Raw genomic sequence first — 11403 nt, 5'->3', positions numbered from 1 at the left:
GACTTACAGTTGAGAAGTTGTGGGTTCGATACTCCCCTGTGTCAACAAATTTCTCTTTTATTTGTGAACCGTTACCAAATAAGAAAGTGAATAGTTGATCTCATGTGATTTTTCACGCGGAATCGAATGGTGAAACTTTTAGAACTGTCCGACTTACAGTTGAGAAGTTGTGGGTTCGATACTCCCCTGTGTCAACAAATTTCTCTTTTATTTGTGAACCGTTACCAAATAAGCAAGTGAATAGTTGATCCCATGTGATTTTTCACGCCGAATCGAATGGTGAAACTTTTAGAACTGTCCGACTTACAGTTGAGAAGTTGCGGGTTCGATACTCCCCTGTGTCAATAAATTTCTCTTTTATTTGTGAACCGTTACCAAATAAGCAAGTGATTATTTTATTTTCTTTCAAATACCTACGTATTCTGCAAATGTAATAGAAAGTCGTGTGATGTTCACACCAGATTTTTTAATTTAAATTTAATCTAATTCGACTTTTATTTTAAATTTACTTAAAATTAAATTTATTTTGATTAAAATAATAAATTCCTTATTAATTCTCGTTTTTATTCTTGAATTTTCTCATGAAATCAGAAAATCCCTTGATCCCTTCTGGAAATTCGTTTAAATTTTGACGCACTTTTCATTCTAAAATCCGACTTTTTCACCTCCGTGGACCACATCACCGCATGGCTGCCACTCTTCAAAAGAAAAAGATTGGAATCACCTCGAAAGTTTCATTTGAAATAAAGCACCTTTGCAATATAAAACTCCTCCAGACCGATTAGGATTCAAATTAAAAGACTTTAAAATTATAAATCCGTTCCTTTCTGCGAGAAAAATGCCAAAAAGGAGCTTTGAAAAAATTTCGATTTCGGAAATTACGCGCTGTTTGCCTGGCCGTGGAGTAGAGCCTGTCCACTTATCGTGTTGGCGCGGCGGGAAAAATGGAAAATTCAAATTTTATCACTTTCCAAAATTTTGCCTGCGGATTTGCGGAACCAGTGATCATCTTCATCACTTCATCAGTTCATCAGAAAATTTTCCACCCAAATTTTTCCGATTGCCAAATTTTCCAGTAGTACCTATCTGCTATTTTCACTACAGTTTCGTCAAAATTTCGTCAGATAAAACAAAAGTCTAGTTTTTTGTCCAACTTACTCGGAATCAGTGACAGTTCTGGGGCCTGAAACTACAGGAACCTTTCATTTTGAACCTTATCGTGTTGGCGCGGCGGGAAAAATGGAAAATTCAAATTTTATCACTTTCCAAAATTTTGCCTGCGGATTTGCGGAACCAGTGATCATCAGAAAATTTTCCACCCAAAATTTTCCGATTGCCAAATTTTCCAGTAGTACCTATCTGCTATTTTTACTACAGTTTCGTCAAAATTTCGTCAGATAAAACAAAAGTCTAGTTTTTTTGTCCAACTTACTCGAAATCAGTGACAGTTCTGGGGCCTGAAACCACAGGAACCTTTCATTTTGAACCTTCTCCAATATCTTAGTTCCTTTTTATTAATCCATTTCCCAAATGGATATAGACTCAGCTAAACTGGAGCCTTCCGTAAGGAATGTGATAGAACAAGATACGTTGAAATGGATTTTTGTCGGTGGGAAAGGAGGTGTGGGCAAGACAACATGTAGGTAAGTAATCTCACATGGATGTTTTATCTGTCTAGGCTAGGAGACATTGAAGAGAGAGTGGGCTAGTGTCTTGGTGTGGAACTATAAACAAGGAGGAGAACAGCTAACCCTAATCACAAGGAATGTGATAGAACAAGATACGTTGAAATGGATTTTTGTCGGTGGGAAAGGAGGTGTGGGCAAGACAACATGTAGGTAAGTAATCTTGCATGGATGTTTTATCTGTCTAGGCTAGGAGACATTAAAGAGAGAGTGGGCTAGTGTCTTGGTGTGGAACTATAAACAAGGAGGAGAACAGCTAACCCTAATCATGGTAGGTACTTGTGCAGAAGTCACGTCCGTGGAATATTGCTACCAAAGGAACTGGCACAAACAAGCAGAGTGACCAGTGTTATTATAGGGTTAGGCTAAACGTAAGAAGGAGTTTTCACAATTGGAGCAGTGATTAGTGTTAATATAGGGTTAGGTTAAATACAAAAAGGAGCTTTTCTTTTCCACGGACATGGCTTCTGCATAATTACCCTAATCACTAACCAGCATAGCTTCTTCAAAGGATAGCTTCTTCAACCAGCATAGCTCCCACTTGTAGATAGTGCCTCTGAGGGTGATATTGAAGTTGATCAAGCTTACAGAAATGTTCTTCTGTATACGCTGAGTCACCCCTAATTTCAGCCCAAGTCCTATACAACCGACACTCCTACCATTTGGATTGAACTACTCTATATACAAGTTACAAAGAAAAATGTAAATCAGTGTTGAATATCCAATAAAATATAACAAGACCAACCGCGTAATTGCAGAAATGTATTTCTGCATGTGGTGGGTCTATAAAAAAAAGGGTTTTCTCAACTTTTAAAGAACAAGGACAAAGTCCTCACACTGGTTGACTGCAGTTCAGGATAAGCCAAGCTAATTAAACATGGCTAGAGACCATTATTCTGGTGTATGGCTGATATTAAAAGATATCTTTATTCCGCCATTACCATTTGGCTACAGCTGAAGCCAATACAAAAACAACCTGTGTGTTTTATCTGTCTAGCTAGGAGATGTTAATCTGGGAGAAGAACTGCTAAACCAGTGTAGGTAGCTGGCAGGGCTAATGCTAATGCTCCAAATTAAAGGCAGATATTTGTAGTGCATAATTGAATTTGTGGAGCCCCCTTGCTTGAAGGCTGTGAGGGTGGAATTTATGGCAGTGATGTCTGAAAATCAGTATTCTAAAGCTCTAGACAAGGAGGCGTCTGGCTATAGCCGACCAAAAAGTGAGAGACTCAGTGTTAATCATATCGACTGACCCAGCTCACAATATTTCTGATGCTTTCAATCAGAAATTCACCTCCACTCCAACCAAAGTAAACGGGATTGACAATTTGTTTGCCATGGTAAGAATTTTTTATTTTAAAGCTGTTTGATAGAGGGAGCTGTACCTGCTAAGGTCTTATCATTCCAAAATCGAAGAGAGAAGGAAGTCAGGATAGGAGAAAGCCAGCTGTTCCAATAACCAACCTTTTCTGTTCAGGATAATATCTGCACTGGGTGGGAATCAAACCTGTGGCCTAGCTCTTACAAGGCAGATGTGCTACTCCCCAAGCTAACAAGACTGGCTAAAGTAATGTTACATGGCAGGGCAGAGTGTACCACACTCCTTAATCCCTTCTAATTTATTTATTCTTCAGGAAATCGACCCCAATATTCGACAAACAGAATTGTCCCAAGATGACATTCTATCAGACGAGGCGAATGGGGGTTCGGGGAATATGTTTGGTGGAGGTATGATCAACGATGTACTGAATGATTTGATCAATGGGTTTCCTGGGATTGATGAAGCCATGAGCTACGCTGAAGTACTCAAGTAAGATATTTTAGGTCTGTGCTACAGCTTGACCCGGTGAGATTACTTTCCCTGCTTTTGACCAAATAGTTGCGATTCTAACAATTTTTCCCCTTTTTTTTTCCCTCAGAAGATCCTACATTTTTCCCTCCTCAGGTTTTCGGAGGGGGCAACAACTGTTTCTACCACCGGCAGCCAGCTACTAATCAGTACTCTCTTAGCTTTTGACCAAGTAGGGTGATTTAAGTTTTGGAAATAAATAAAAAGTTAGTGAAAAGTAGTTGTTCCTGTGACTTGTCATAGGTAAGTTACTCTCTTTTTCAGCCCTGGCCGAGCCTTCCCCCGGCCTTCAATTCAAGCAAGATCTCTCCTGGGTGCGTCTGTCAGGCCTCCCAGTGCTCCAAGTGCCTGTGCCCTTCAGCTCAGGTGAACCTTGGCTGAGCCTTCTTCTTGCCTCCTGCAAATTCTCTCTCCTGGGTGCGTCTGTCAGGCCTCCCAGTGCTCCAAGTGCCTGTGCCCTTCAGCTCAGATGAACCTTGGCTGAGCCTTGGTTGAGCCTTCTTCTTGCCTTTCATGCAAATTATCTCTCCTGGGTGCGTCTGTCAGGCCTCCCAGTGCTCCAAGTGCCTGTGCCCTTCAGCTCAGATGAACCTTGGCTGAGCCTTGGTTGAGCCTTCTTCTTGCCTTTCATGCAAATTATCTCTCCTGGGTGCGTCTGTCAGGCCTCCCAGTGCTCCAAGTGCCTGTGCCCTTCAGCTCAGATGAACCTTGGCTGAGCCTTGGTTGAGCCTTCTTCTTGCCTTTCATGCAAATTATCTCTCCTGGGTGCGTCTGTCAGGCCTCCCAGTGCTCCAAGTGCCTGTGCCCTTCAGCTCAGATGAACCTTGGCTGAGCCTTGGTTGAGCCTTCTTCTTGCCTTTCATGCAAATTATCTCTCCTGGGTGCGTCTGTCAGGCCTCCCAGTGCTCCAAGTGCCTGTGCCCTTCAGCTCAGATGAACCTTGGCTGAGCCTTGGTTGAGCCTTCTTCTTGCCTTTCATGCAAATTATCTCTCCTGGGTGCGTCTGTCAGGCCTCCCAGTGCTCCAAGTGCCTGTGCCCTTCAGCTCAGATGAACCTTGGCTGAGCCTTGGTTGAGCCTTCTTCTTGCCTTTCATGCAAATTATCTCTCCTGGGTGCGTCTGTCAGGCCTCCCAGTGCTCCAAGTGCCTGTGCCCTTCAGCTCAGATGAACCTTGGCTGAGCCTTGGTTGAGCCTTCTTCTTGCCTTTCATGCAAATTATCTCTCCTGGGTGCGTCTGTCAGGCCTCCCAGTGCTCCAAGTGCCTGTGCCCTTCAGCTCAGATGAACCTTGGCTGAGCCTTGGTTGAGCCTTCTTCTTGCCTTTCATGCAAATTATCTCTCCTGGGTGCGTCTGTCAGGCCTCCCAGTGCTCCAAGTGCCTGTGCCCTTCAGCTCAGATGAACCTTGGCTGAGCCTTGGTTGAGCCTTCTTCTTGCCTTTCATGCAAATTATCTCTCCTGGGTGCGTCTGTCAGGCCTCCCAGTGCTCCAAGTGCCTGTGCCCTTCAGCTCAGATGAACCTTGGCTGAGCCTTGGTTGAGCCTTCTTCTTGCCTTTCATGCAAATTATCTCTCCTGGGTGCGTCTGTCAGGCCTCCCAGTGCTCCAAGTGCCTGTGCCCTTCAGCTCAGATGAACCTTGGCTGAGCCTTGGTTGAGCCTTCTTCTTGCCTTTCATGCAAATTATCTCTCCTGGGTGCGTTATAGGGTTAGGTTAAATACAAAAAGGAGCTTTTCTTTTCCACGGACATGGCTTCTGCATAATTACCCTAATCACTAACCAGCATAGCTTCTTCAAAGGGTTTTCTCAACTTTTAAAGTACAAGGACAAAGTCCTCACACTGGTTGACTGCAGTTCAGGATAAGCCAAGCTAATTAAACATGGCTAGAGAGTCTAGAGACCATCATTCTGGTGTATGGCTGATACGAAAAGATATCTTTATTCTGCCATTACCATTTGGCTACAGCTGAAGCCAATACAACAACAACATGTGTGTTTTATCTGTCTAGCTCGGAGATGTTAATCTGGGAGGAGAACTGCTAAACCAGTGTAGGTAGCTGGCAGGGCAAATGCTCCAAATTAAAGGCAGATATTTGTAGTGCACAATTGAATTTGCAGACCCCCCTTGCTTGAAGGCTGTGGGGGTGGAATTTATGGCAGTGATGTCTGAAAATCAGTATTCTAAAGCTCTAGACAAGGTTTGCATGAAAGGCAAGAAGAAGGCTCAACCAAGGCTCAGCCAAGGTTCATCTGAGCTGAAGGGCACAGGCACTTGGAGCACTGGGAGGCCTGACAGACGCACCCAGGAGAGATAATTTGCATGAAAGGCAAGAAGAAGGCTCAACCAAGGCTCAGCCAAGGTTCATCTGAGCTGAAGGGCACAGGCACTTGGAGCACTGGGAGGCCTGACAGACGCACCCAGGAGAGATAATTTGCATGAAAGGCAAGAAGAAGGCTCAACCAAGGCTCAGCCAAGGTTCATCTGAGCTGAAGGGCACAGGCACTTGGAGCACTGGGAGGCCTGACAGACGCACCCAGGAGAGATAATTTGCATGAAAGGCAAGAAGAAGGCTCAACCAAGGCTCAGCCAAGGTTCATCTGAGCTGAAGGGCACAGGCACTTGGAGCACTGGGAGGCCTGACAGACGCACCCAGGAGAGAGAATTTGCATGAAAGGCAAGAAGAAGGCTCAACCAAGGCTCAGCCAAGGTTCATCTGAGCTGAAGGGCACAGGCACTTGGAGCACTGGGAGGCCTGACAGACGCACCCAGGAGAGAGAATTTGCATGAAAGGCAAGAAGAAGGCTCAACCAAGGCTCAGCCAAGGTTCACCTGAGCTGAAGGGCACAGGCACTTGGAGCACTGGGAGGCCTGACAGACGCACCCAGGAGAGAGAATTTGCATGAGAGGCAAGAAGAAGGCTCAACCAAGGCTCAGCCAAGGTTCACCTGAGCTGAAGGGCACAGGCACTTGGAGCACTGGGAGGCCTGACAGACGCACCCAGGAGAGAGATCTGCTTGAATTGAAGGCCGGGGGAAGGTTCGGCCAAGGCTGAAAAAGAGTAAACTTACCTATGACAAGTCACAGGAACAACCACTTTTCACTAAACTTTTTATTTATTTCCAAAACTTAAATCACCCTACTTGGTCAAAAGCTAAGAGAGTACTGATTAGTAGCTGGCTGCCGGTGGTAGAAACAGTTGTTGCCCCCTCCGAAAACCTGAGGAGGGAAAAATGTAGGATCTTCTGAGGGAAAAAAAAAAGGGGAAAAATTGTTAGAATCGCAACTATTTGGTCAAAAGCAGGGAAAGTAATCTCACCGGGTCAAGCTTACGCAAGACCCAAAATAATAGTTTTTATTACCCTACGGGGGAAAAACTATAGTATTTTTCTCTCTCAAGTTTCTTCTCCTTCAAAAGACACCCATTACAAAAAAAAAAAAAATAGGGAGTGTGGGATTGATGACCAGATAGCAGGACATCCAGACCCACTAAAACCCAACCTCTCCCTCTTCCCATTAGAGCCCTGAAACCAGGTGTATTGGACATTTCTCTCTCAAGTTAAAGTGATTTTTTCTCTCCTGAAGTCTTTTTAGTAATAACTCAACCCCATCTCATTTAACTTAATAAATAAATAAGAAATATCTTTTATTCTTATTATTATTTTTTTACCTACCTACCATACCTGGGTGATGGTCTCTAGCCATGTTTAATTGGCTTATCCTGAACCACAGTCAACCATCGTGAGGACTTGTGTTTCTTTTTTAATAGCAGAGAGAAACCCTTTGTAGAACTGTCAGCTGGTCAGGGTTAGCTGTCCTCCTCCCTGTTTATAGTCCCACAGCTAGACACTAGTCTAATCTCTGTTTAAGTTGTTCCCTCTTAGAATGAGGGCTGTCCAAAATTTGACCTCGTGTCTCCTCTCTATTTCAGACTAGTCAAGGGGATGAACTTCTCCGTGGTCGTTTTCGACACTGCACCCACGGGCCACACACTCCGTCTCCTCTCCTTCCCACAGAACATCGAACGAGGACTGTCCAAAATTCTCGCCCTGCGCAACCAGATCGGCCCGTTCCTCACTCAGATCGGCACGCTGTTCGGCCTCGCGGATTTCACTTCGGATAACATCGCCGGGAAGTTCGAGGAGCTACTCGGCAATGTTCGGGAAATGAACGCACAGTTCCGAGACCCCGCGAAGTCCACGTTCGTGTGCGTGTGTATAGCGGAGTTCCTGTCGCTTTACGAAACGGAACGACTGGTGCAAGGTAAGCGAAAGGGCGTCGGTTCAATTCCTATAATCGACAAAGAATTGTTCGCCTGTTTTTTTTTTTTTTCTTTTCTTTTCTTTTAAAATGCTAAACGAATACAAGACAATGTACCTACCTACTGACTGAAGGACTTTTTTTCCTTTTCTTATCCTATAGGAAGGAAAGAAAGTAATGTAAATTGCATCAAATTTTCGATGGTCAGTTTTTAGCACCAAAACACGTTTTGAGGTTCCTAGAGCCTGAATCCAAAGTTTGAGCAATTGGTCTGAGTGAAACTTTTGGTTCAGATCGGTGCAACGGTTGGCGGCATTTTGACCGCTTTTTTACGATTTACGTCATAATTCATAAGGCGATAAGGAAAAGTCGTGTGATTTTCACATCAGATTTTTCTTTTTCTAACTCTCCTCTCCTCCTCTATTTCCACAGAACTCGCCAAAACCGGTATCGACACGCGCAACATCATTAAAGTTTTTTTTTTTTTTTTTTTTTTTTTTTTTTTTTTCTAAAATGTTAAACGAATATAAGACGATGTACCAACCTACTGGCTGAAGGACTTTTTTCCTTTTCGTATCCTATAAGGAAGGAAAGAAAGTAATGTAATTGCATCAAATTTTCGATGGTTAGTTTTTAGCACCAAAACACGTTTTGAGGTTCCTAGAGCCTGAATCCAAAGTTTGAGCAATTGGTCTGTGTGAAACTTTTGGTTCAGATCGGTGCAACGGTTGGCGGCATTTTGACCGCTTTTTTTTACGATTTACGTCATAATTCAATAGGATAAGGCGATAAGGAAAGTCGTGTGATGTTCACATCAGATTTTTCTTTTTCTAACTCTCCTCTTCTCCTCTATTTCCACAGAACTCGCCAAAACCGGTATTGACACGCGCAACATCATCGTAAACCAACTCGTCTTCTATAGCGCCAGCGTTGACGCATGCGCACTCTGTAGTACGCGCTACCGTACGCAAGCCAAATACCTGGACCAGATCCTAGACCTATACGAGGAGGACTTCCATGTTACCAAGCTACCGCTGCAGAGTGAGGAGATAAGGGGCGTGGCTAAAGTGGAGGCGTTTTCGCGCATGCTTGTGACGCCGTTTGAGCCGACCAATAAGATCTCAGAACGCGTTGACCAATAAAAATACAGATTGAGTTAACCAATGAGAGCTTAGCTCGAGGAGGCAGGATAATGAGAAATGAGAGGGGTTTGGGTGAAGGGTGAGAGGGGAGGGAATGGTGTTTTATTTAAGGGGTATGGCTTATATTAAAGCGCCTTGCGCATGCGTGTGATAAGATCCGACCAATCAGGGTTCAGTCTATGATTGATCTTTGAAGGAGAAGGATCATAAGTATTTATTTATTGTATAAATAGTGTAAGTAGACCTTCGAAGGTTAATCATCGACTAACGCGCATGTGCAAGGCGCTTTAACTATTCTTGAGGATCAAGGGAATGGTATTTTATTTAAGGGGTGTGACTTAGGTTAAAGCGTTCTCGCGGGCGAAACTCTTCTTGTATAAAATGTACATTGCTTCCCAACTCTTTAGCAGCTTTTACACTATGATCGATCGATATCGCTGGAGATAATAATGTCCACACTATAAACGTTCAATATTAATTCTCCTTTCAAAGTTAACCCACAGAACTTAGGTATAATATTATTTTTCATTCCATAAAATCACCAAATATTAAGGAGCGCGGTAGCGTTCCGCCCCGCCAAGTCAAGAAAGTTTGATTTTGATCTACTTTTACTATGGGTTCGAAGCTATTTCGATCGACATTAGTCTAGGCACACTTTTTGAGTCGCTTACATCATACATATTTTATTAATATTTTAAAATCGTTTATTCATTTTATACGAAAATCAATATATTCTAGATATCGAGTATTTTAAACTATTTTAAATTGTTTGTTTTTTTTCGCCGATTTTTTTTCTCTCTTTTTTTCTCCAAGAGGTTTGATAGAGGGACCTGGATAGGAGAAAGCCAGCTGTTCCGAGAACAAACATGGGCATGTTTGTCATAAAATTCCCAGGCGAAAATCAAATCCGGCAGGCTTTCTAAAGGGTGTCCCAATAAGAGCGCAAGATTTGATTGGTTAATAAAGCGTGGTTCTCCGTGGAATAAAATGGACTTCAATTCAATTCAATTTATTTTTATTGTACATAATATGACATTAAAAATACATTTCAACTTCTTAGATGATTTGAGAAGTAAACATTCTGAAATTTTGTATGGAACAATAATCAGACAAACAACTTCTTCAACTTTGATGGTACATTCGTTTCCTCTTTTGACAAAATTTTCGATGACAAATTCGGGGAAATCAGGCTGTATCTCGTTGATGCAACTTTCAATTTCACCTTTCATTGCCTCAAAGCTTGTGGGGTTGTTGGTGTAAACCTGTGACTTTAGTTGCCCTTACAAAAAATAGTCTAGGGGGGTAAAACTACATGATCATGGAGGCCATTTCTCGTCAGAAAAACGCAAAATGACACGATTACGACTAGGAAAATGCTCTCGCAAAAGTGATAATGAATGTGTCGATTTTATTACCTATGCTAACGCGTTGTTGAACAGTTTTAGACTCCATGATGACTGATTTTGATTTGTCTAGAATCAATCTGTCAAAGATTGGGCAAGATAAAACAACACATAAGTTACCACTCCAATGCAAAACTGTAGAAACAATATCCTATCTCACCTCGTCCGAGCTCATCTCAGCCCTGTTCATAAACACACCCTTAGTTTAGGATCGGACTCATTGGTTAGGTTTCATGATTTAGGAGCTGACTCATGGAGTAGTTCTTTTTTTACAACTCACTCACTACCTTTACACATCTTTAATAGGGACCAGGAGTTAACACATATGAGGGAGGCATTGAGGCATTCAGGATTTGGAGGAGATTTGTATTTTATAATTTAACTCGGTAAGATTTTTTATTTGACAAATTGACGCTTTTGTAAATAGTTTTTTTTCTCTTCCATTTGAAAGAATTTATGGAAGCACACAACGTAATTTTTAGTTTAGTTAGTGAATAAAAGTTTAATTTTTAGTTATAAAATAGATTGCCCAATATTATTGTCTGTCTTATGTTATCTTGAGTTTGTGACAAAGTTATGTTATCTTGAGTTTGTGACAAAGTTCAAGGGTTAGGTGGTAGAGAACGCCTTCAGCGTTAACCTTGCTGGAGTTTCTAAAACTGTGAGTACTAATCAAATGCTTGTATTGATATTAATTAAACTGTGGTAACGCGCTCACTTGCCATACAGAAGGGTCGGTCCCCAGAGTCAACAATTATTTTAGAATAGAATATACCTTGTTTATCCTGCCAGCATAGGACTGAAAAGTCTCTTTCGTAGTCTAAACAAGGTCTTATTTGATTGTTAATGAATCACATATAACAGAAGAACACAAACAGCTTTTACTCTGCACAGTTGGGGGAGGGTTTTTTTTATTGTTTATTTATACAGACATGTTTCACCATTGCTGGCATCTCCAGTGTAAAAATTGGTGTATAAATAAACAATAAAAAAACCCCTCCCCCAACTGTGAAGAGTAAAAGCTATTTTTCAAGATGAATCTTCACAAAGTCACGTCAGAATCTATCA

At 42.3% G+C, this 11403-nt stretch overlaps 1 protein-coding gene and 1 long non-coding RNA gene across 2 annotated transcripts; one reads left to right on the top strand and one right to left on the bottom strand.

Moving 5' to 3' along the window:
• The first annotated feature begins 1265 nt into the window (after positions 1–1265).
• LOC103508199 (ATPase ASNA1 homolog) lies at positions 1266–9431 on the top strand. The gene is made up of 5 exons (XM_008472730.3): positions 1266–1643; positions 2878–3025; positions 3320–3495; positions 7462–7793; positions 8652–9431. The coding sequence occupies exons 1-5, from the start codon at positions 1531–1533 to the stop codon at positions 8930–8932; spliced, it is 1050 nt and encodes a 349-aa protein (XP_008470952.1). The 5' UTR covers positions 1266–1530; the 3' UTR covers positions 8933–9431.
• Positions 3687–5233, bottom strand: LOC113466986. The gene is made up of 2 exons (XR_003391214.1): positions 5170–5233; positions 3687–3906 (listed from the first exon to the last, which is right to left on the bottom strand). It is a non-coding gene; the product is annotated as an uncharacterized LOC113466986 (long non-coding RNA).
• Positions 9432–11403: the final 1972 nt, after the last annotated feature.

This window comes from Diaphorina citri, unplaced genomic scaffold (genome assembly GCF_000475195.1).
Source record: "Diaphorina citri unplaced genomic scaffold, Diaci psyllid genome assembly version 1.1 scaffold378, whole genome shotgun sequence".
Classification (NCBI taxonomy): Eukaryota; Metazoa; Arthropoda; class Insecta; order Hemiptera; family Psyllidae; genus Diaphorina; species Diaphorina citri.
This window is presented reverse-complemented; position numbering and strand designations above follow the sequence as displayed.